This window comes from Phalacrocorax aristotelis, unplaced genomic scaffold (genome assembly GCF_949628215.1).
Source record: "Phalacrocorax aristotelis unplaced genomic scaffold, bGulAri2.1 scaffold_34, whole genome shotgun sequence".
Taxonomy (NCBI): domain Eukaryota; kingdom Metazoa; phylum Chordata; class Aves; order Suliformes; family Phalacrocoracidae; genus Phalacrocorax; species Phalacrocorax aristotelis.
The window spans coordinates 591622-617177 of NW_027441361.1; the positions used below are offsets into that span (position 1 = coordinate 591622).

The window sequence follows — 25556 nt, forward strand, 5'->3', positions numbered from 1 at the left end:
GCGTCCCTTTTTGTTGGTGATCTCGTAGGCATCAGAAAAGCAAAGGATTCTCCTTTTGCTCTGCTGTGAGATCCAAACCTGTCCTGAGTGCCCTTTTGTTAAGGAAAAGAGCCACAGGAGGTGGACGGGAGATTATTCACGGCAAAGGGATGAAAGTTCTGTCAATCTCAAAAATGTCGATGGCTGTCAGCAGCCTCTTTTTGCATTTTTTTCTCTATTCACAGTGAAGAATGCGAGACCTCGCGGCTCAGGTAACGAGCAGCCTGCTGCAGTTTCCCGAGGTGACCATTCAGGCTCTTGGGGAAGATGAGCTCACCCGAGGTTCTGTGCTGCGTGGGCGGTTTTCCAGAGGTGAGCCTTTTCCTTGAAATTGGGTCTTGCTGTGAAGTTGTTACTGCCTGGAGGTGACCTGAGGCACGGGGTCACAGTATCAGCTGTGTCAGGTTAGTGCTGCTCAGGTGCGTCAGGTTTTGAGAGAACAGAAAGGATGAACTATGACAAAATGATGAAAAATGTTAACATTAAAACATTAGTAGAGTTAAACTTTGAAAGGACAACAGCCTGCGCCAGTCTTGAGCTATTAAAATAACACGGGCAAGTCCGTGAGCCCTCCTCAACTTCTAATTGAAGGAAAGGCAGTTTTCAAAAAAGTCCTGGTGTGGTTTTGGGCTGTATTTATTTGTACCATCATAACATCCCATGCAGAACTAGTTCTTCCACAGTGTTAGAGAGGCAACCCCCCCGCTTTTTCTTTCCTAGCCTGACTAAAAACAGAAGGAAGAGGAAAGCCCTGTTAGGCGCTGCAGCCAGGTTTGCAGAGTATTTAATGGGACGCAGAGGAGTGTCCCGGGAGAGCTGCTGAGAGCGGCTGAGCAGATGAGGTAGCTGACTTTGTCGGTGATCTGAAGGTAGCGCTGGGGGCCTGCCTGGGTGTCCGGGCGCCTGTGAAGACCATGTAGGATCTCTCTGTGTGACTGTAAGTGCAGTAGTTGAGTTAATACTCCCTTTGTGTTGGAAGTAGTTCAGTGAAACTAAATGTGCTAACTTCTCTCTGTGATCAGCGTGTGTAAAAGTTGAAATTGGCTCCCGCAGTGCCCATTTTAAGGTAATTCCTTGTTGAAGTCCAAATCCCTGCCCAAAGTAGGCGTGTGTCGAGCAAAGTTAGTAAACTAGAAAAGAATTGGCTGAGATTTTGCCATATTTGAAGTATATGCTTTAGGAGTTGTATTCTCCTATGTATTTAGATGATTTCTAGCAAAACCAAGCTGAATATGGTATAAAGACTAGAGACCAATCTATTGTAATCTTTATCCCAAACAACCAGAATTCTTCAGTGCAGGAATGACAAGTCCAAATGCAAAATAATAAGGTGGTTCATTTTACGATGCATTGGTTGAGGATTCAGTGGGTGATTTTCAATAATCGACCGGAATTGGGTAAGCCTCTCTTGCTCTGTGAGGTACTTCTGTTGAAGCAAAGGGGCAGTGATTGTGATTTTCCTGTTGTTTTCAACCCTCTCTTGGGAGTTTGCTTTAGCCAGCCTTTTCTCTTCTTCCAGGGAGAGATGGGCTGGCCTGGCTGGCGTGTGGCCCTCAGCTGGAGGTCGTGAGCGCTGTGACGGGAGAGCGGCTCTCTGCACACCGTTTCAGTGGAGCCCGTGAGCAGCCTCCCACCATCCGCGTGGTGAAGGAGGTTTCCTGGCAGACGGGAACGGGGCTGCTGGTTGGCTTGAGAGAAGCAGAGGGAAGTGTTCTCTGCCTGTACGACCTTGGAACATCAAGCGTGGTTACAGCAGTAGTTCTGCCAGGAAGGGTAGGTCCTTTTTAATGGGGGAAACGTTGTCAGGTGCTGCATAACGCTGTTTCAGGAGCAGCTTTGAAGCGTCTCTTTGCTAGGACGTCCATTTTCTCTATTGTGTCATCATACTGTCACTGCAGAGTGTCCAGTCGAGAGCACCTTGATGTGAAATCGTGGGGTTAACGGTACCGTTATCCTTTGAGTTTGCTGAGAGAGTCAAACAAGTTTTCTGGTTTTACAGTAGAGCACGTAGTTACCTAATTCTCCACTTTGACAAAAAGGCCTTGAAAACTACCTTTTTTTTTAGCCAGAGTGACAAAGACCTCGTCCTCACCCTGCCTTTCAAGTGTTGGTAACATACATGTCCTGAATGGTTCATTATGTCAGAAATACTGTCTTTAAAATATCTCAGACTTCCATGGCTGTGCTGTAGCTGACTTCGGCACATTCCCAGGAGTCTCGGACTAGCAAGCAGGTGACTTTAGAGCAAAGCACATTTTTCTGTTGACTTAGGATGGGAAAAAACAGGCTTCACTGCGTTACCTGGCAGGTGGTTACAGACCGACTTTCAGCCTGAAGCCCTTGAACCTCTGCTTATTGCATATGGTGCTTGTGCCGGTGGGATACTCTGGTGTAATGTTGCTAATTTTCCCTGCCTTCTCTAACCCATAAACTCAAATGACGTCCTTTCCCCTCGACTCCTTATCTGAATGTAGACAAGAGTCACCTTAAGGTAATGGAACATCAAGATTCACTCTATCTTTACCACCTTAGAATCTGCGACAGATAAATACTTCCGTATTACTCAGCTTTCCAGAGCGTGATTGGGTTTGACTTGCTAGAATCCAGGCGGGGTTTGTTTGTCTGTAGCGCTACAGTGTGATTGCTGGCAGTGCGCGTTTGTGTGGTGGTGATTTCTAACGAGCTGAGCTGGGTTGGTGCTCCGCTGTGTGGGTTTGCCGATCGTCCTGATAAATCTCAGCGTTTGAGATGGAAAGGCAAGCTGTGTGCTGACATAGACGTGCAGCCATTCAGACTTGTAAAAGCAAACCCGAATTGAAAATATTAATGGTATTAAATTGGTTTATAACGGTTGCATGTTTCAGAGCTCTGGAATGGTATTTTCCCCACTCTTCCTGGTTTGTGTGAGGCAGAAGGGCAGCTTTCAGAGTGAGGGAGCTGAGACAGGATTTCTGCGTTCGTTCCCAGAATGAGCTGGCAGCAGTGTAGGAGAGTGTGCAAAGCGAGTGCCTGGTGCCGTGGGAAAATAGGCAGTTCCAGGAGCTTCTACAGGGAAAACTGAAGCGTTAAAACTGGGAACCTGTATGCAAAGGTCGAAAAGGTGGATTTGGGGCCAGTTGTACAACAACAGAACGAGACCTTAAAAGAAAAAGAAGTTAACAGCAACACGGGAACTTTGGCTGATTCTGCAGCACGATATGTGCAGTGTTTCTGCTTTCCTCCTGAGAGTCATCAAGGCTTGGAGCAGCAAGAATTCGAATAATCAACGCACTTTTGGTGGTGCTTTGAGTAGCTGAGAAGATTGGAGATTTCATCTGATTTCCAGGAAGTGTGAAACAATATAAAGTTGTGTCAATTACTGCGGGCACTTCTAGGAGTAGAATTCTTGTGGCCCAAAGGAAAGGTAAATTCTGTAGCAGATTGCCAGGCAGCGCAGTCACAGCAAGTGCTTGATACGGGAGAGGAGAGAACTTTGGGGCTTGGAGGTTTGGTCAGTTTTTCCCCACCTCTGGGGAGAAAAACCAATATATATAAAAAAAGGAATCCTTGTGGTGCTCACTGCTCTGTTCCATTGTCGTGTAACAGGTTGGTGTTGATGTAAAGCTCCCTGGTGTCACTGTGTGACATTATGCAAGGAGGCTGAAGGGCAGCCCGTGTTCTTTTGTTGTGGAGCCTTAGTGCAGGAGCCCTCACGTGCTGGTGTCTCTGCTGGAGCAGCCAGGGCTGTCCCGGGAGGGGCTGCAGGTGCTGAAAGGTCTGTCTTCATCAGGGCCTTGTACTAAAGCTGCTGGCAGGCGGCTCCGCGTGTTACAGAGCAGCGTGCGCTTCTCCTCAGCGGGAGCTGGCTTTTGGCGAACCAGCTGCTGGGCTTTTTGCCGCTGTTTCGGCACTGAAAACTTTTCTGCTTTCCCTGGTTGCTCTTTTGATTCTAAATGAGGACTGGTGTAACTTTCCCTAAGCTGGTATCTCCCTTCCACTATCTGTAACAATACTCCATTGCCGTGGCAGCGGTGTGTCTCCCCTGCAACTTGGCCGCTGCCGCGTCTGACTGAGAGCCGAGATTTGCCCTAATACCTGTTTGGCAAAGAAGGCGTGGGCTGTATCCCAGTGCTGACGGGCTGGGGGCCGTGGGAGAGCGAGAGTGAGTTTGGTCTTTCTTACTCCAGTCCCTTAAATACGGTCAAGTTTCTTGCATTTAACGGATTTTCTGTGTTGTCTTCGAGTTAATGGTTTCTAAGTAGAAAATGGAACTTGGTAAGCTGTGATAATAGACTGCACCATTGCAGTTGGAGTGAGCTCAGCGAAATCCCTGCAGGAAACCCAGTAAACGGAAGGCAGTAACGGATTTTTGTACCGGACATTTTTGGGGGTTGGTTTGTTTGTTTGTTTTGTCTGGATATAATTGGGATCAATGCTGTGTTTTTAAGTCTTACAACCCTGTATTTACTTTCTTGCTTCTGATGGGCTGGTTCTGGCTTCACTTTTGAGTGATTTCTATTTCGCTTGTCAAAGAGCTTAAATACTAACTTGTAGTTTTCCTGTAGGTAACTGCTGTAGAGCCCATAACTAACCCCGGAGGAGCCAGCGTGAGGCCTTGGCACCTGCACCAGGCTCTGCAAGGGTTTTGTGGCGTGGCAGCGGTGGCGACAGATGTTGGTCATCTGCTTGTGGTGGACCTTGGTTTGGATGATCTCTCTTGCAGTCAGAGGGAGAATGAACCATCGGGTGAGCTTGGGGTTTCTAAACTTGAATGGAAAAGTAAGAAAACTTGTGTCTTTTAAATCACCAACACGCATCCCACTTTGAAGCTACTGCTGTGCAGACGTTTATGGCTGCTGATTACAGGTGGCGGTTTGACATCGTCTAGTCCTGAATGGATTAAAAATGGGAGTGGCTTCATACTCCTCCTAAGGTTACAAATACCCCCTCCCACCAGGGTCCCTCTGTCACGGTGACTCTCGCCAGTGAGGGGTAGGAATTTGACCATCCGAGTCGGTGCAGCTGCCTGACAGGAAGGTGTGTCGGACGTGCCCTATTTCCTGGGAATGTTCTTCTGCTTCTGTTCATTGACTTGGGGCAAAGTTTAGGCTTGTTTTTTAAAGTAAATATGCCTTACCAAAATCCCTGCATTTGACCAAACGGAACCTGTACTTGGTGTACTCGGATTGCATACGCTGTTTTTGCTCTTACAAGAGTGGCCTCGGGAGCTGGTGTCACTTCAAGTAGCTTCACCATGAGGCCCAAACTCCTGATGTGCAGAGCCCAGGAAGAATTTGTCTATGGAGGTTTCGCTTTCACCTGGTTTTGAAATAGGAGTGAGGATACCTGTCCAGTCAGAGAGTTCCTATGTGCTCTGAATGCGTACAAAATGGGAAGAGCAGACAAAGTATTGCATCAATGGGTATTTTGCCGGGGATGGTAGAATTAGATCATACATGTTGTCACGTCAGTGTTTCAAATGCAACCTGAATGGCATAACGCATTCCTTTATTGTGTGGTTTTGTGCGTGCAGGTCTAACAGTTGTCACTAGAGCTGCTGCTGGCGTTTCACAAGGAAGAGCAACCGTGACCAGAGCAGGGAGACATCTCTGCCTTCAGTTACAGTGTTCTTCAGGAACAGCAATATCGACCCTGTGCTACATCAGCAGAAGCAACCAGCTCGCCGTGGGTTTTTCCGACGGCTCCCTGTCACTGTGGAATATGAAAACTCTGCAGCGGGAGTAAGTCGGCCTTTGCACTTGGTCACGCCTGGAGGTGCAGGGCTCTCAAGGCTCTGCTTGAGGAGGAAGTCTGTTAATTTAAAGAGCCCTTTTTCAGGGAGGGAAATGTGGAGTGTAATCTTGGAGTGTTTAGGAATCCCCTTCTGAAGTAACCATTGAGCCATACCTGGATTCAGTGGGCCGCCTTCTCCCCAGCGGGCTGGGATTGTTCTCCTTATTGTGCCTGTGGGCTGAGGAACTGCGGAAAGCTCCCTTCTCTGGGTTCTGTCAAGCAGTTAGGGCGTGAGAGAGCTGCTTTCCATAAGGCAGTTTGTTCCACCAGCAGTATTCAGTGACAGCAGTAAATGTGTGTGTTTCAATGAAAGAGATTGTAGACATTATTTCTCAGAACCAGCTCCTGCAATGAGGGCACCCATTGAAAGGCTGAAGTATGTTAATGATGGGATTGTGGTGATAATATTCTTTAAAGCGCCCAGGTTGAAAGGAGTGAGACATGAAAGCTCAAGAGCTGATCTGTGGCTGAAAAGACATTCTCTCCCACATTTCAGCCTCGACCAAAAGAGGGGACTGACCCATTCCAAGGCAGCGATGCATGGGAATAAAAGTCTGCTTGGAACACTTGGAGGTGGAATAAGGGTCGTGTCAAGGGATAAGCAACAGAGAAATTAGGGAGATGATTTCAGCTCTGCCAAAGAGCAATCCCCCCTGGAATATCTGACCCAATTCAGATCGGGATTCACTTAAGCAAATCTGCAGTGACTCACCGGGAACTATTGGCGGCATGAATAGAGAGTGGAGGGATAGTGAGGTGGCAAGAATAGATTGTGAAGGTGCAAAGAAGGTTCAGAAGTCTGGAGGAGAAACGCTTTAGATAGTCCAAGTAAAGAAACAAGACACTACTGGTGTTTGGCACTGTTTTCAGCTTGTGCAGAAGAGAGGCTGCATTTTCAGTTCAATATTGAAGCAGGCGACAAGAGTAGGAAGAATCTTTTGCCTGGCAGCTGAAGGAATCTTTCATGTTCCTGCGCCGCAGGCAGAGGAGGAGATAAAGCCAGGTTATTGCCCGTGATGGACAGTAATTTCCTCACCTCGTGGCTGTTGCATCAAAAGCAGTCGCTCCCGTGACTCCCTTGTTTGAGACGGGAGTGTGACCTTCTGTGCCTTGAGGAGAAGCACGTCAGGGGCTCTTTGCTCAGAAGATGCTTCTCCCCTTCTACAAACAGGCAGGGCCACCAGGCTCACCTGCTTTCTTTGGTTTTTTTAACCCTGCAGGCACCACTGTCAGCTTGAAGGAGGAAGGATTCCTGTCTGCGCCGTTACTTTTCAAGAGCCTGAGCATGATCCTCGCAACTGTTGCTACTTGTGGGCTGTTCAGTCGACGCAAGAAAGGTGAATAAAAGCTTACTATCGGCCACTGATTTTTCTTTTTTTTTTGAGTATTTGTTCACCTAGAGTTCACCCACATGTATTTGTTTTGTTGAATTAGCCGTGCAGGAGATTCTCTCCGGTATGGAAGGAGCTGACGGTGCGATTTGTACAGGATGTAACAGGGATGAAGAGGGACCTACTAGTTCCTCCCTGCTGAAAGGCAGCAAAGCGACAGTGGCTCTATTTCTGTGCTGGCATTCTTAAATGGCTTCCTTTGTTTCCTGATGACTGCTTCATGGTTTGCTTGATATTCACACCGTGGTGTTAAGATACCACGGAGCGCAGTGGAGGCTGCAGCTCCAGAGCACTAAAGGTGCGGATCCACCAGCCTGCTGCCCCTAAAGGAGGAGGTGACAGCATGGCCGGTTCCCTGGTGCCAGCCTGAGCCCTGGTGAGCCAGCTCAGCTCGGCTGGCAGGGAAGGTGTTCAGCAGCCAAGTCGGTGGTTTCCTGCTGGGCTAATGACTGAAACGAGGGTGTGGAAGGTGCCGTGTGTGCAGGGGAGGGACTGGAGCTCTGGTGGGAAGGGAAGGGGAGAAAGATCTGCCCCCTTCAGCATCAGCAAGCTATTTACTCAGCTCGGCTGCTCATGGAGTGGCAATCTTTTTCAGTTTGACTGTAAAGCAGTTTTGATTGCGAGCTCTTCAATGCAAAGAACTGTTCCCAACCATTTTTATTCCATAGAACACCTTGAAGCTTCCAGATTGTATGGGTAGCCTTTGCCCCAGAAGCTGTTAGTGTCCAAATTTCCTCCTTTGTGGTTTGGTGGCTAAATGTGACCAATTCTCAGGTTTTGGGAAGGGCTGTTTTTCTTTTGAGCCAGACAATGCTATTAAGGAAACCTCAGCCTAGATCTAAGGAAAGGGTAACGAGGACTATAAAGCAGCTTTGTAACCAAATGTCATCATTTATACCTTTTCCAGTGAAGGCGATGCCGTGAGTTTACATCTGTTGCAGTTAGCGTTCGCAGACAGGAGGCGCTTGGCTTCAGGACAAGTCATGTACGAGGTAAGACGTGCACGTCCGTGAAAGGCTGGAAAGAGTCCTTTTCCCTAAGGGAGTATCAGTGAAGTTGGCAGGGGGAATATTGACCATGACAATTCAGAGATGACTTAAAAAGAATCTTTTGCTGAGTCTTCCTGGGCACGGCCTTTGTCCATACTTTTTGAAAAGAAGTCGTACAATTTCATACCGCCGTGTCGTGTGTTCCAGCCAGGGCCGTCTGCAAAGAGCCCATATAAATTCAGTTCCTGAAGAGGCAGCAGCTTTTACAAATAAAATGATTCTTCATTTAAACACCAACTGAATGGCATGTAGGAAGAGAAGACAGGGCTTTGAGTAGCTCTGTTTAACCAAACTGCAGAGTTGAATAAGGTTCTGTCTGTCTCCCTTCCTTAAAACACGGGCGTACAGCTTTATTCTGTTCCGGTCTTCAGGTTTAAATTCTTGCTTTCCCTTTGAGCTCTGTCAGCAGGACTTCACATGACGCTCACCTGCAGGGTCTCTTCGGTGCTGGTCCTGAAACTTAGTAGCTCTAAAGAGAACTCTTTCTACTTTTTGGCTGCGTTACCTATGAACTCTGCTCTTGAAGCCAGCAAAATACGCAAATACAGTAAAGAGTGGTCTGATTTGGTCAAAAAAGTATATGTAAATTTTTAGAAGTGGCTCCAAAGAGGTTGTGTTTAAACTAGAGATGAAGTAGCCTTACCTCTCTGTTATCTAACAGATAGAAGATGCGTTTTTAGAACGTATAATTTTATTCAGTGTTATGCCTGAAACCCTTGCAAAATCTTTTTGATGGGAAAGTAATCTTAATTCAGAGCATGTCTTTCCTGTTGAGGTGCAGTAGGAGAGGATCTGTGCTCTACAGCCTTGATATTTATTAGTAGTATTTCCTAGAATGGTTAAGAGAAAGCTTGCCTGTTCTCAGAGTAGGTGAGTTAAATGTAACATATCAGGTCATACGAGAATGGATTGTCTCGTGCCAGCTCATGCCAGTTCCTTCTAGAGCTCTGAAACTTTAGGAAACTTGGGTAGAATGAGGTACAATCAATTTTTTTATTTTCTGGTAGGTTTTTGGAGACTTTTAGCTGCTTGGTTTTTGGTTTTCTTTGGTTGGTTTTTAATTGTAGAGCTGCTCTTTGTCCACAATCCACACGCCCATGTGTTGTAGGGTAGATCATTTGACCAAGTGCTGTATTTGGAAAGACAGTATTTCAGTCAATGCTTGCTTAGCAAATGGTGGTCTCAGAGGTTCCACACAATCCTGCTGGAGTTTCTGTAGGTCTCAAAGTAGTTTGCTGACTCTGTAGGGATTTGTGATCCTAAACGCCTTGCCCACGTGCATGCCATGTCCGCCGGGTTGTTTTGCTGTTGGCTGCACTTGGTGAAGGCAGGGAGGCATATTTCACCCATCAGTCCCTGAGGAGGTGAGAGGAGGAGCTGGCAGGAGCTGACATGGTTTGAGAGAAGAGTGTGACTCAGTAAGAAGTTCTCATGGCTACTCCCGAGGGATGGGCATTCACTCTAGCGGTGTGTGCCTATAGATAATGCCTCGCAAGAGAGCTTTGGCTGCTGGAAGGCCGTGACTCCTCTAACTTCATCAGTTCTGTGATCAAGTCATGGAGCAAAGCGCTTTGCATGCCTATGTATGGCATTATTTCAGATCTCCCTTTCTAGCTAAATACGTAGGTTTGTGAAGAAACCGGGATGGTGCAGGGAATTCTGCAAAACACATTTAGAACCAATATTGTGAGGGAAATGCTCAGTTTTGAAAATGTGCAAAGCTTTTACGGCCAAACTTACCCGTTACGGTTTGACACTCAGTTCTCTTGCTTGTCAGCTGTAGTTTCTCTTTGCCATCAGATTAAGCACCTGGGAGAGATACAGTACAATATGCAGGTTCTAGTAGACATAGACATTCTTTCCTACTGAGGTGTAATGTCTGCTTTTCTCTCAGAATGACCCTTCTCTCTCCTGTGATTTTTTCCGCAGCGTTTGGCATCCTGTGTTGAAAAGTACAGTTTGGATCTGACGGGCGGAGCCTTTCCCCTGAGAGGGCAGGGCAGCAAGACCAAACTACTCAGCTGTCAGGCTGTAGAAACCTTTCCCAACCGCGCAGCCAGAGAAGGCAGCGTTGATGAAGGTTTGTTCCTGATGTCCCTGTTTGGTTTTTCTAAACTAAATGGTTTTGGCATCCAAGCAATGAATGCTGTTCCATACCCGCAGCCTGAAAGTCTTAAGTCTCTGTATAGACTAACTTCTTGGGCTTATTTCAAAGGAAAAACTGGGTGCTGAAATTCTGTGGGACTTGTTAAAATAAACCCTATTTTTCCCTTCAATGCTTGCTGACATGCTGTAGCGATGTATGGTGGGGTCACCTCTATAACGCCTGTCAGTCATTTTATTCCTCCAGCTCTCGTCTTTGAACAGTAAGATCATCCCCTCCATTGCTTAGGAGTGTTCCCTCAACTTTCTTTTTTCCCCTCTTCCAACCTATGCCTGCACCTGCATCCAGCTGGCGGCCGGTCAGGAGTGCTGTTCCCCCGGGCTCGGTCCTGGGGCCAGATCTGTTTGATACCTTCCCCAACCACCTGGATGAGCCGGCAGTGTGCCCGCGTGGCCAGGAAGGCCACCAGCATCCTGGCTTGTATGAGAGATAGTGTGGCCAGCAGGAGTAGGGCAGTGATCGTCCCCCTCTACTCGGCAGTGGTGAGGCTGCACCTCGAATCCTGTGTTCAGTTTTGGGCCCCTCACTACGAGAAAGACACTGAGGTGCTGAGTGTGTCCAAAGAAGGGCAGCGAAGCTGGTGAAGGGTCTAGAGCACAAGGTTTAGTTGGGATCTTAGGAAAAATTTCTTCACAGAAAGGGTTGCGAAGCAGTGGAACAGGCTGCCCAGGGAAGTGGTGGCGTCACCATCCCTGGAGGGAGTTAAAAGACGTGCAGACGTGGCGCTTTGGGACAGGGTTTAGTGGTGGACTTGGCAGTATGAGGTTTACAGTTGGGCTCGATGATCTTAAGGGCCTTTTCCAACCTAAATGATTCTACGAGTCTATGATCTGCCTGTGCACTTTGCCCTCTCTGTGTCTAATAGGTTCCTACACCTACAAGCTCTTAAAGCAATAGCTTCTGGCTTCCCTCGTCCGGACCGACAGTTAAAACTCCTCTGGTGTCTTTCATTACCTTGCAATAATGAGATGTGCATCTCTGGGTTTGCACATCCAGTGATGCTCTGAGCACATCTCTGAGCCGGCTGCAGTGATAACTTTCACAGCCTTTTGTTTGGGTGTGTGAATGCCCTTCCCTCTCTTCTTACTGGCCTTAACTTATGTCTGCTTGTTACAAAGACGACACTGGCATGACTTTCTAGGCTATTTGTGTTTATTAGCTTTGACTTAGTCCTGAAGAGGCAGCTTCCACCTCTTTTGGGGTGCCACCCTCTAACAACAGCGTGTCAAAATCTAATGAAAACCCCTTTGGATTTTCTCCACTTGTGTCACGATTCTGAGGAGAGGGCCTTCTAAAACCTTGTCAAAAACAACCAACACACGCACCCACCAAAAAACCCAAACCCAAACCAACAAAAAAGGCCCTTTCGGTCCCCTTTTCATGAAGTCTGAGGCATGGAAAAATGCTTGTCATTTTTCTGATGGCTCCTCATTAGCTTTTATCCAGAAACTATTCAAGTTGTAGGCCCACATGAGCTTCTGTTGGATGTGGGTTGAGGTTAGAAATGCAGCTGGCTTCTGATTTATGAAACTAATTGACATCTTCAAAGGCAGTTTCAGCGGCTCACACAAGTGAAAGGGCACAGAAGCTCACGATGAAACACAGTAAAGCGTGGGAGGCTCCCTGAGCAGCCCTGATGAACTCAGCAGAGAACAGAGACCCATTTTGCCAAATGACCTGTCTCCTGGTTCCCTGCTCTGTCAGGGTAAAGGATGCACCCCCCACTTTGCTCACATCTGGAGAATGCCTTCTCCCCAGAGACGGCAGACCATGCCACTTCTTGAGAGAACCCGAGTGTAACATGGTCAATGTTTGATGTTAAACTCTTTGTTCCAATCTCCTGTTTGTTGGGGTTGGGTTTTGGTGTTTGTTTTGTGTGATAATTGTGTTCTTTCATTCTGACTGTGCTGGAAAGGAGCTATTCGTAACACTCGTAACCGAGTCGAATCTGGAAATTAATCATGCCAGCTGAGTGATCAAGTGTATATGACAAGAATTTGTATGCTTTCTAAAAGCAGCAATGTATGTTTTCCTAGGGTGGTGGGTTGGTTTTTGGTTTTTGTTTTTTTCTAACCATCTTGATGCACTCTTACTGTATGGGAAACTTGATTACCTGACAATTGTGTATTGGATTTGTCCTAGGACGGATACACGTTGAACTCGCAAAGGGGGGCAGCATGACTGAAACCTATCACAGAGGTGATGCTATGGTGTACATTGTTAAAATTCTTCTTAGTCAAGTGTTGCGTTTCATGAGTGACGTAACAGAATGAATCCAAAATAGAAAGTGATGTTTTGAAAATGTCAGATAGATTGTATTTTCTCCCACTAAGAAACAATGTCTTGCCTTTTCCAGTCATATCTCCTGGCACCAGTGTCTCAGTCTTCAGCTGGCAAGTGAATACACGCGGCCAGGGAAAACCATCTACTTATTTGGGTGTATTTGACTTTGACTGCTGGTATCAGGCTCAAATGCCAGGCTCGCTAAGGTAGGTTTTTATGAAGCTGGTTTCAGTATCCCTCCCCATAATTCATTGGAAAGTCGGCGTTTAGCTTCTGCACTTGTTTTCTTTCAGGCCAGAAGAATCCCTTCAGGACTGCCCCTATTTTGCACTGTGGTCACTGGACGCTGTAACAAGCACGACTGCTCCAAACCTCCTTCTGGATGTTGTGGTGCAGGAGCGCAGCCTAAGCTGGAGAGTTCCTCCTTCTTATCCACAACCTGAGCTGTGTTTTCACCCAAGCACCTATAATTTTGGTAGGTATTACACGGCTTTGAATAGTGATAAGCTTAAACGAGCTCAAATGCCATTTCTTGGTTCTCCTGTTCACTGTTTGTCATGCAAAAACCCAACCAAACCGAAACACCCCAACCCCCCACCCACCCAACTCTGGTGACGTTGTACTGACCAAGTGTGTGCTGTTGTGACACCTGCCTGACAGGCGGCTGGGTCTGGCGGTTGGGTGCTTCTGTAACGCAGCCCGTGAGGTGGTGCTGGTGATCAAATGAAATGACTCTGGGCTGAAGCTCAAAGCGCAGCACCTCGATAGCCCCGGAGGGAAAATCTCTACACTCAGTCATCGTTTTTCTAAAAAAGGCTGTAAGTGATGTGATGAGAAGAACGGGTACTCAGTTGTACCTTTCCAGAGGTTGCTGTGACAAAAATGCAAACTGGTGCTACCATCACGGTGAGAGTATGGAATGTTGTCCAACGTTCATTGTCTCTGCAGATGGCATGTGCCTGCTGAGCTCTGGAGTTGTTCATGTGACGTGCAGCGGCTTCTGGAAGGAGGTGATCTTTTACTGTATCTTTATGGAGAATGTCAAGAGATGAACCTTTCCTAAGCTTTCCATGGCGCTGCTTTCGGTGTCAGGGACCATTTAATGCTCCTCCTGCCCATCCACACGCGTAACTGCAATTGTACCCTACCAGTTTTATCAAATGTAATGTTTGAGGTCCCCTCTTGGGAGTGTAAACCCACCGTTGTCTCCTGTTGAAGCACGATCAGGGCCTGAATGTCTAGAAAGGAAGAGAGTGCTGCTCTAGGAGCAGGAAGAGAAAGTCGGGGAAAGCTGTTCCTTCTCTCTCATCAATGAGTGCAACTGCCTGCGTGGTCCTGAGTTCAGGTTTTGATCCCTGATTACCTTGGAAAAGAGGACAGAACGGAGAAAAGGAAGCATCGTTCCCTCAGAACAACCTTCCCCCCCCGTCAGTCTCTCAAAGCATTAGGTTCCGTGCAGGACCTGACGATGGGGGTGTCTCACTCGGATGCGAGTGGCTGCGAACATCCGCTTGCGGGACTATACCTGACCGTTTGCTTCCAAGGCAGTGAGCTGCAGCAAACAATTACCGTTGGCAGCTCTACCCAATGACTTCCCTGTATTTTCCCTTCATCGGTCGGCTTTGCTGCAGCCTCTCAAAGCAGATCTTCACCTCTGTAGCCTTTGCCTTGTGCTACAGGTGCCCAATTGACTCCTCTGGGACTGCCCTCTTGTTGCTGCAACACCTCAGTCACCTTTAGCTCGTGACACCCACCACCTTCTCTCTGCTTTATCCCACCGCAGTGACTTCACCCCCCTCCTTCAGAGGTTTCCCATTTGCAGGGCACCAACCTTTCTCTCTCCTCTGAAGGATTTCCCTGAGAGATGCAGCCTTTGTGATGAAGAACCCATCTTCACCCAGGCAGGCTCCAAGCGAAATGCTGAGCGAGCGAGTCATCAGGCAGAGGAGCACTTAGTAGGAAGGGGAGAGCAGGCTTTCCCTGCCCTCATCTTCCTCTCTACTGGATTCCTCACCAGATCTGTGGGGGTGCGCTGGGGCAAAGAGCACTTGTGCACAGTGTGGTAGCTAACATGAACGTCTTGGCAGGTTGGCCTGGCCCATAGGCTGTTTCTTTTGCAAGCCTGATGTAGGCTCTTCCATTCAGATTGGGTGATCTGATGTCAGCTCCACGTTGGAAATAATTGGGAAATGCAGAAATTTGTCATACCCTTTGCTGAATTGAGACTAGATCATTCAGAGGCTTGTTAGGCATTTGAGCAGGAATTGCTTGTGAATGTGAGTAAGACAAATCTCAGAATTAGGGGCAAGAAGCTTGGTTTGGGGTTTTGTTTGCCACCGTAAGTTGTACTCGGTGTGTTTCCTTGTCTGAGACTGGTTTTCAGAAAAAGATGGAAATCTGATGTGTGTATTCGAATGTGTAGAAATGGCTTTGAATGTGATGATTTTATTTAGAAGGGAAAGATACTTCTGAATGTGCTTAAAAAGCCAAAGAAACAAGCAAACAAAAAGCAAAAGCCCTAAAAAGGAAAATTTGCTGAGGGCTCAGTCTTGGGCCCCTCGGGACAAGAAGGACATAGAGTTGCCGGCGCGTGTCCAAAGAAGGGCACCAAAGCTGGGGAAGGGTCTGGAGAACAGGTCTCATGAGGAGAGGTTGAGGGACCTGGGGTTGTTTGGCCTGGAGGAGAGGAGGCTGAGGGGAGACCTTATCGCTCTCTGCAACTGCCTGACAGGAGGCTGTTGTGAGGTGGGGGTTGGTCTCTTCTCCCAGGTCACTAGCAATAGAACGAGAGGAAACGGCTTCAAGCTGCATCAGGGGAGGTTTAGGTTGGATATTAGGGAAAATGCCTTCACTGCAAGGGTGGTCAGGCGTTGGAAGAGGCTGCCCAGAGAGGTGGGGGACTCACCATCCCTGGAGGTATTGAAAAGACATGTAGACGTGGCACTTGAGGGCACGATTTAGGAGACATGGTAGTGTTGGGTTGACAGTTGCACTCAATGATCCTAGAGGGCTTTTCCAACCTTAAGGATTCTATGATTCTATGTTTCGATGATCATTTCACCTGGAAGAAGTATCAGAACACCAGCTGCACTCAGCTACTCCTTAACAGTGCACGTCTGTGCCTGCCTGTGCTTTGCCCTTCTGAAGGATTGCCACGGCATTAGAACACAGTGTTTGAAGCACCTAAAACTGAAACCTATTAGAACATCAATGTTTCACTTCTTTTCTGTCGTTTTGGGAAATGACAACTTAATGTTTGGGGTGTCGTAACTCCTTCATGTCTTCATAGCCTGGAAAGCTGCTTGATCTTGGCTTCACTGCTTCCATGCAAATGTTGCAGAGTTCTGTTTGTTCTGTCCCCTTCGCGCATTCCTGATGGCAAACTTCTCTGCACCCCATGTGCCATGGGTATAAGCAGGGCACGTTGCTGGGAATAGTTAATTGGAACGCAGTAAATTGAGAGGATAATGCAGAGGCATGCAAATAAAGATTAGAATTAGCCTTTGGGAAGTTGTCATGTCATGGGGAAAATTCCATGTGCTCCTCAAAGCAACAAGCAGCCCAGCCTGTGATGCCTGAGTGAGTGTAGAGTTAGAAACAAGCACTTACTGTTGGTGGTTTGGATGTTGAAAGCAGGTAGGATTCTCCTTTGATTTCGCCTGTTACTTTTAGGAGGAGCAGTTAGAGGCGGTCTTGTCAGCTGCTGCCCAGACAGGTTCTGTAGGGCTTCTGACTGGCTGCATTAAGCTTTGGACATCTAAAGGTAAGACTTGTTATGTGGTTTTTATGTTGCATGGTTTCTTCGTTTGGAATTCTTGATTCATTTCTTTTTTGTTCTCTCTTTTTAAAGAGCAGCCAAGTTCTGCTGCTAATTTAGAGTTGGCCCTTGACTGGACATGGAGCAGAGTGATCTATACAAAAGGCGCATTTGAGCAAATCTGTGAGTACTAGTGCAGCCATGCTGCAAACCTAGAATCAGTCTTTCCAGTTGAGCTTATTCAGTGATCTGCTGGTAGATGGTCTTGCCCGCAGATCTGGAAGTGCACTTTGAAACTCTGAAATGGCTCTGTAGGCTAACGATTTCATACTTGTTCTTGAAAAGGTGTTGCGCTGTTTGACGGCTCCTGCAGCTCCACTGACCCGCAGAGGTTACAGGCTCTGCAGCACCGCCAGTTGCTTTTGAGCAACCTTAGCACAGTCTTAAACTGTTTTCTAACAGAGGCACAAGAGCTCGCTGGAAAAGGTTTGTCACAGTATTTCTAACTCTCTGGTGTGTCTTATGAAGATTTGGAACGATGCTGGGGCTGTAATTGTGGAAAGAGGAGCTGTTGTTGGTTTTGCTGATTGGCAGAAAGTCAAATGTAGCGGGGAGAAGGGGCTTAAATGGGAGGGGTTGGGGCTGCCACTTAACGCGCGTTGAGTTCAGGGCACGAGTTTGTTGGGGAGCTCGTGCGAGTGGGTGGGGAGGCTGCGTTCAGCAAGGAGCTGTGCAAGCACCCGGCTTGAAATTACAGCAACGGGATGTGGCACTGTGACAAATACTCCCTTTGATTGTCAGCTAGCAGTGCCTAATTGCATGCAAATATTGGGCTGGAAATTACTAAAATCAGAGAGGAAGCCTAAATGAGTAACATGTGAAGTGAGTTGCATGAGTTTCTGTAGCTGTTTCTGTTAGAACTTGTTCCTGGCATATTGAGGAGAAGAGAGAAAATCCCTTTGCTAGAGTAAACCTCTCTGCTACGTGAAGAACAGGTGCCTTATCCATGAGTGGATTTAGTAGTTCCGACTTCACTTTTTTTTATTAAACCTTTAGTGAATCTTCTTCTTTGTAGGGGTTGCTTGTGATTGTGGGCTTTTACTTCAGAGAAGGAAGTGATACGGAGTGAAAAATGCACAGGCAAAGATTCCTACCGTGTTATTTTTCTACTTTCTCTTTAGTGCAATGAGGGGAGTTTTATAAAAAACAAAAGAAATTGCACACCAACAGTCCTCTTAAGCTTCTTTTCATGTTTTGCAGACTTGACAAATAAGCTGGCGGTGACCAGCCTCGCAGCTTTGTATGCACGAGTGGTCCTCTGGTTCTGTGGGTCCCGTCTCCTGCCAGAGGGCTCAGGTAAGCCTAAACTGTCACGCATCTGTAGCAGTCAGTGCTTCCTATGAACACGTGCTTCCCCGTGGTTTTGTCAAGGCTTCATCAATACCAAGTCGTGCCGGTTCAGTGACAGCAGATGCTGAAGTTCTGCTGCTGAAATTGAGATTTCACTGTTTTTTCAACTCCGTTGTGTAGAATGATGGAAGCAGTTTCTTTCCGGGGTGTTTCTCAGAAACAGCACTAAGCCTCTGAGTGAAGGAGTTGCTCGTGCCCACAGCTTGAAATCCTTGGGATTGTAAATAAGTAACTCCTAAAGCACCAACACGGGAATGCTTGATTTTACAGTAAAAGCCTGACGTGCGTGTTTTGAACTTTTTACGGATTGTTTGAGGAAAAAATACACCTTGGAAATAGTTCATCATTTGGATGGGTTATAAATCCTATTGTCAGCCTTAACTGTCTTACGCATGTTCACATGACATGTTTAAAAACCCATTCCCTTTGAGAACTGGGGTTTTTTTTTTAGAGTGAACTTCAGCTGACACTACATGTTCTGGATGCTACATCACCTGTAAGCTTGAAATGGCACTTAGGACAAGGAGGAATTGACTCCTGTGTCGTAGGTCTCTTTTAGCAAAGGCAGAAGGAGGATGGGCTTCTTTCAAAGTCGGAGGCTGGCCTGTGCTTTTGATGCTCAGCTTGTGTGTTCTTCTGTCTTTTTAGTCAAAAACTGTAGGTTGAAAATGTGATATGACTTCTTTAACTTACTTCTTATTTATTGCCTGTAGGTGATGAGATGCGTTTCTCTAGACCTTTCTACAATTATCCTCTGATTCGGAGCTACTACACTGGTCATCGACAGAAACTGGAGCGTTTATCAAGGTAGGACGTGCAGGAAAGCTCTAGAGCAGTTCCGCTGCAAATTCAGAAGCGGCAGCAAGTGGCTTTTCCATCAGCAGCTGTATTTGCTATGCTTCATGCGTTTGCTGGCAACACTCTTGACTGGAGTGATGCGTGTGTCCTGCTGAACAGAGAGGTTCCTTTCCTGTGTTGAAATGTTGATATATACCTCTGCTTAGTGCCCTTTGTTGGTGTCATCATTGTTTTGACGTGCACGTAATTCATTGGCAATTCTGTGTCATTTGTTACCACTGGAAAAGGTCGTGTGGTGAGGACAGGATCAGTCACGGCCAGGTCAGCAAGGCACGGCCTTTGCAGAGCAATTGTTCTGGACACAGAAGAAAGCATGTTTTAGAAAAAAAAAAACCAAAAAACAAAGCAAAAATAATCTCTCTCAATGACCAGTGATAGATGGCGATAAGGGGACTGGCCCAAATCTCCTACTCCCAAGCACTGCGGTGTCATTGAAGGAGATGGGCAGAGTCACATGCAGCTGGCACAGCCAGCGCGCTCCTGGCTACTGGATAAAAGTGCCTTCCTCACGGGAACTGCCTTTCCTGGGCTGGCTCACGAGCATAATGGTGATGTGCCTTGGGTTAGGTGAGAACAGATTTTTCTTTGGCAACTGTTCTGTAACCTAAAGAAAGTCCTCAAGTAGCCGTGGCCGTGGCACTGTGAACAAGGTGCAGCAGGAGGAGTCCAGGTGGAAGCTGCTCTATGTCAGGCGTTGGCTTTCAAGCTCCTCTTCCTGCGCGTCCTTCTCAGGTAACTCTCGTACAGGCTCACGGGCTCCTTAGAAGCACCACCTCCAGCGTGCTGCTTCTGCTCGTCCTCCTCGGGAAATGAAAGGCTGGCGTCGCAGCCCGCAGGAGCCTGCGATGGGCTTCTGAGCAATGCCGTGTTTAACAGGCCAGCCCTCCGTCACTGTGATGGCATGTGCAGAGGCACAAACGTGCTGCTTCAGGTGATACCAGAATTCAGCTGTGGGCTCAGCTTTCTGACCGTGACTGTTTTTCAGTAACAAAAGCGAGGTGCTGAGACCAAAGCCTGACATTTCCGTGCTGTGGTCTCACCGCTGTGTGTGGGAACGCTCCCACTGGAGGCGTGGGGTTTGGGTTAGCTTTGCTCACACTGCCCTTGTATTACAAGTAATGCGGCACAAAAGAAAACCTGAAAACTAAAAGGTCGCTGCAACTTTCCCCTTAATAAGGGAGCTTTTTGGATTCCTATTTGGAGCTCCTTTAATAATTCACTAGGATCTAATGAGCACCTTTCACCTGACTCCAAAATTTCTTTCCAGTCTATTTCAAGTCACGATCATGCCTTTGTCTGTTTGTTCCTTTCTTGGAGTCGTGGGAGCTTTAGCTGGGTTTGTTTTGGCTGGAGGAAATCTGTGACACTGAGAGGCCAGAATTAGTGTTTTCCTCTGTGCAAATCCTCGCTAGGTTTTGTTCCAGAAGAAAACGGGACTCTGACTGCCTGATGGTCGATGGCATGGTTTCCCAGTTAGGAGACCGAGTTGAGAAGTTGTGGCAGAGAGATGAAGGAGGAACGGGGAAATACCCACCTCCTAGTTTACGCGTGAGTGTTGTGTTCGCTGAAGGCAACAACAACAGCCACAACAAACCCCAGCCCCAGCCCAGCCCTCCCCCAAAGCCAATGATTTCTCAAAGAGAGGAGTTTTAAAAAGCTTCTACCTTTTCATTCCAGGCCCTGCTGGAGCTCTATTTGCTAGAAGGTGTTGAAGAAAGCCACAAACATGCAATCGTATCCCTTGGAGTTATTTCTGTTACACCTCCAGTATACGCGCATCAGGGGTCTGAAATGTCTGTCGCCTACGTGTTCGATGCATTTTCTAATTTGTGCTTCAAACACACTGCGGATGAACACGTGTAGTTAAGAATTAAGTCGCAGACAGAAGCATTGTTTGATTTCTTTGTACTGTGGATTTTTTAGGAATTTTTAAAATGGTTTGTTGCAAAGTCTTTTCTGATGTGAGAAAACAGGTCTACTAAGCAATGTTAAAGGTAGAAAGCTCCCCTAGATTTTCTCAAAATGTAAACTGTTTTTCATTTTTGAAGCACCCATAGCTGTAGCAAACAGCTGCTTCCTCAAGCGATGCACTAGAATGTGCTGCTTCAGAGCAAAAGGATTTCTGACAGCGCTTTACCAGGACCTGATGTTGCTGAAATCATCCATTTTCCAGCACAGCTAAGAGGGCTTGCTTTTGTGCTGTTACAAGTGCAGGCACACAGAATAATAGAGAGAGAGAAGGGAAAAGCCATTGGGCAGAAACTGAATTTTTAAGCTGCCGAAATACACTGTGTTGCTTTGGTTGTTTGTTGCCTGAGCCGAGAGGGGAGCCTAGAGAGCAGGGGCTTTAAAGCTGTTGCACCCCGGAGCTCTCTGATGAGAATAGACCCCCCAAACCAGCTGTCAGAAAGAGAAAGTGACACTGCCGATGAGTGATCCACATACTGGTTTAAATCCAGTTTTAATCATTCAGAGCTAAGCTGTGCTGTAAGGACACCCGAATTTCACTTGTTTTATATACGCTGGAAAGGAGGGAAGAAACCAACTGTAGAATTTGTTTGCTTTAATAATCAAGCATTGGCCGTTCTCATGTTTTGAATGTCCAGCTGGTGGCTGCAGTGACTAAAGAGGGAGCCTGAGTTTCCAACGGAACTGTTTAAATATCAAAAGGCAACCTTTCTGAATGCCTTAGAGAAATCAGAGAGTCTGTCTTTCTGGTTATTTATTCAGAATGCAATTTTGTTGTTAGGGCCTGACTATCTTCACGTTGCAACAGCATAAAACGGCAAGACTAATACAAGAGTATTTTCTGCGTCCTACCACTATGATATTCTTATTTCCTTTTATTATTTATTCCTATTATATTAATCATAGGAATAATATTATTTCATGTGATAAATTGTTGGTCTTGCAAATTTATCAGCCTTAATTAGATACTTGATATCAGACAATTTACTTGCTGCTAGACATCATGCATTCCTTTCCGAACAAAACAGAACCTTCCGTCGACTCCTTCGCAGCTGCCTTTGCCATCCCTTCGGGCCTTGTTAAGCTTATCCAAGGATTTTGGCTTCTAGACCACAAGGACTATGAAGTAAGCATGTGACAGTTTAGTTAGGCATACGTTGTAGTGCAAGGCTATGATCTAGCAAATGACTTTAAAAACCTGGTGCTTAGCTAATAACAGGTGATAAAACATGGGAAGCTTCTTTTGTAATCCTGCTTCAGCAGCACCTTCAGCAATACGTGATGATCTGCAGTTTGGTTTTAATTACGTTGAGAGGAAATGGATTAAGACAATGAAGAAGTCAGCGTTAATGCTTGACGTGTGAATTGCCAAAGCCGTCTGTTCAGGTTGTTCTCAGCAGAGCAGTCGAGCGCTTTCTCAAAAGCAGTGGTTTGGGTACTTTAAATAGTCAAACGACCATCCTAGCAGCAGGATTTGAGACAGAAGACCGCAAAAGTGACTCTTCAATCTAATTCATGTTCCTTCTGATGCTGAAGGTTGCTCTTTGCCTGTCACAATTTTAATACAACCTGTCTGGGGGAATAACTTGTATTTATAAGAAGTGATGTTTGCCTATGGGGATTTGGTTACCCTAGCCGAGTGTGAATCACTCCTTTTAAAAGACTCTGGTTTTTTTCTGTATGGCTAACTGATTTTTTTTTCCTGCAAATAGTAAAGAATGTATATTTACCTGTCCGGTATCAGGGACATTCACCCTTACTGAAGGAACTTTTGAACAGTTTTGTTGTGTGCTTGTGTGTCCAGTCTGATCCCCTCTATACAAACAGGCTGTGGCCAGGCTGGAAGGGGCCCAGAGAGGGGCCACCAGGATGATCAGAGGACTGGGAAGCTGCCATACGAGGATGGGCTGGGAGAGCTGCGTTTGTTCAGCCTTGAGAAAAGGAGGCTCAGAGGGGATCTCATCCCCATGTACCAGCACTTAAGGGGCAGCTACAAAGAAGATGGCGACTCCCTTTTTACACGGAGTCCCATAGAGAGGACAAGGGGGATGGACACAGGTTGCTCTTGGGGAGATTCCGATTGGCCACCAGAGGGAAATTTTTCACACTGAGGACAGTCACTGTTGGAATAATCTCCCCAGGGACGTGGTTGACTCGGCCACGTTGGACACTGTCAAGAGTCGTCTGGACAGGGTGCTGGGCCATCTTGTCTAGACTGGGCTCTTCCCAGATAGGTTGGGCTAGATGATTGCTGAGGTCCCTTCCAACCTGGGATTCTGTGATCTTAGTAAACCTGATCTCCACCTTCTGCAGAATTCCCTGGCCCTGCTCTTTCACCCAGCTACAACCAAACCTGTGTCGTGGCAACACGTGAGAATTCTTCGGTCCCTCATGTGCCAAGGAGAGCATGGGCGAGCCCTCAGATACATGCAGGTGATGAAGCCACCATTCGCAAGCAGTTGTGAAGAGCGACTTTTCCTCACTGTGCTGTTGTCCAATAGGTAAAGAAATATCTGCCACCATTTTGGCATTGAAATACTGTGAAAGGTGGAGAACAAACACTAGAAATCACAATCCCCTAAATTTCCTTTAAACTTTGAGCACAATAACTGTGGGGCATCTTTTTAGTTATACTATTAATACGCCTTTACATCTCAAAAAATTAACTACAGGTGCATGGCGGAGGCTTGGGCTCTGCTGCAGGAAGACGCCGCTCAGTTAAAGGAGGAAGAGCTATTAAAAGACATGTATGACATCTGTCGGGAGATGGGACTATTGGAAGACTTCCTGAGGCTGCCTTTCACAGACTCTGAACAAGTAAGTGTGGGCAAGAGGAAAATCTGAATCCCTTCTTTGCCAAGAGAAGAGGCAGGGTCATCATATATGTTTTAAAATGTGTTATTTCTCATAGAAGTGTTTGGAGAAATTTTTACGGATTCATGAAATTCTTTTAGCCCGGCATCTGCAGCGTGCCAACTGTATGGCAGCAGCACGGCTGAACCAGGCGACGAACGTTCATCTCATGGTAAGCGTAAAAGTCCTGCCAAGTGTGCCAGTTTCTCTCAGGGGTTACTGACCGGTTTAACAGCGCTCAGTAAGAATCCTGCTTTCTTTATCACACCCTTCTTTGAAATACTTGCAATAAGCCTCTGCACCTTACGTTACAGCTGAACCTAAAAGTTGAACAGAATGTGTCACTACTCCAGAGCTACCCCGTGCAGTTGGAAATTCTGTGTTCCAGGCTGTTGTTGACTCCACTTCGAACAGTTTGTTTGTGTCTGAGGATTAAATAAGTATCTCCTGTCAGCCACTCTTACCATTCAGATATTCAGGGACGTACGTTATGTAGGGTTCGGATGATTGGAAGTTGTTTGGGTCACTGTGGAATGAAGAGTGTGTTGTATGTCATCTCCTGTATCTCACACGCAGCTCTGGGTGCCAACCCACAGGCAACATTTGCATCATGGGTTGTTCTTTTTATTATTTCCTCAAGTTATAGCGTGAGGTCTGCAATTCCACAGCTTTCGTTTTACCACTTTTTGGACAGAAATTCTTACCTAACTTCTGTATCTCAAAGTAGCCATATCAAATTCTGTGTTATGTGAACTTCTGTTGTGGTTCTGTGATCCATGTGCTGCTTTCCGGAACCATAGTTCTCCAGGGAAGCAAACTTATGGGGTGGTTCTGGAAGGTTGAGGTCCTGCATTTGAAAGCTTCCATCCAGGGGGAAGGGGTGTGTAGGTAGCTTTCTCTTCCTCATTTTAATCCTCACTTCCTCTTGTCCAATGTAACCTGCCGCTGCCCTGGAGATTCAGTCACCTGGGGCAGTGGCGTTTCAGGAAAAACAAGGGAAAGGCTGCTGTTTTGTCAGCCACATGAAGCTTGTGGGTGCTGACAAGTGTGTCAGAATGAGGTTCTGCAGGGTGCCGGCATGGTTTTAACTTAAAGTTGTAGGTTCTGCTATTATTCTAGTCTTCCTTCCACTTGGCTAAATATACAGGGTGAAACTTCTTGCTTTACGCTTTTTGTTCACCAGAATGATCGTGTTCCTCACTGGAGACAGAGAGCAGTTGCCAGAAATTCTCTCTCGGCCCAGCACGGCAAGACCCTTCCTAGAGGTCAGAGGCAGCTGGCTGCAGAGAGAGCCAAGCCTTACCATCTGCCTTCGTCCGGACCAAGAGAAGGTAATTTTTAGGGGGGGAATATAACGCACAACTAACCATCGCTCTGATTGCACAAGGCTGATCGTTTTTCCCTCGTGCTTTACAGCTGCAAGACCAAAGCCATCCTCGACAGTAACAAAACCAGCTAATACAGGAAATGTGCATCCAAGGGCACCTTTCAGCAGTCGTGTGTTGGCCAAAGTTAGAGAGTTATGGGTAGGAAATGAGCAGAAACCCAGTTGAGAGAGAGTTTTTCTGTTATGATGATGTTTGTTATGCAAAATACATATATTTATATTATGGTAAATATGTTTAGAGAATTTAAGAGAGCTGAAACTAAAACAATGATTACCATCAAGCTATTGGTGTACACATCTTGCTAGACTTGATTGTGTGATCAAATAGTGATCTCTTCCCACTTGCTGACACCTTTCTGCTTTGTTTCTGCCTCTTTTACTTAAAAATAGGCAGAACGATAAAGAGCAGGAAAGAGGCCAGTCACTGTCAGATGATTTTCCTACAGGTGGTGTGGCCAAATCAACCTCAGTTCTGGTATATTTGGACTTGAGGGCAATGAAGGTCAGTTACTGTCCTTCTCTACTGTCCTTTTGCCATGAGAAAAGACCAAGACCTTGGGCAGATCGTACTATAAGGACATGCCCGGCGTGCAAATAAGGCCGCAGATAACTAAAAGTAGTTTAA

The 25556-nt window shown here is 46.6% G+C and overlaps 1 protein-coding gene across 1 annotated transcript; it reads left to right on the forward strand.

The window, feature by feature from the left end:
* The first annotated feature begins 230 nt into the window (after positions 1 to 230).
* Positions 231 to 25107, forward strand: LOC142051425 (protein ELYS-like). The gene is made up of 24 exons (XM_075080558.1): positions 231 to 351; positions 1559 to 1812; positions 4584 to 4764; positions 5552 to 5759; positions 7032 to 7148; positions 8110 to 8194; positions 10181 to 10331; positions 12772 to 12904; positions 12992 to 13173; positions 13647 to 13708; positions 16371 to 16461; positions 16549 to 16638; positions 16801 to 16945; positions 17446 to 17450; positions 17716 to 17811; positions 18579 to 18672; positions 20148 to 20271; positions 20401 to 20457; positions 21671 to 21817; positions 23005 to 23192; positions 23364 to 23508; positions 23603 to 23716; positions 24728 to 24875; positions 24961 to 25107. Exons 1-24 carry the CDS (start codon positions 231 to 233, stop codon positions 25095 to 25097), a joined length of 3075 nt encoding a protein of 1024 aa, XP_074936659.1. The 3' UTR covers positions 25098 to 25107.
* The last annotated feature ends 449 nt before the right edge of the window (positions 25108 to 25556 follow it).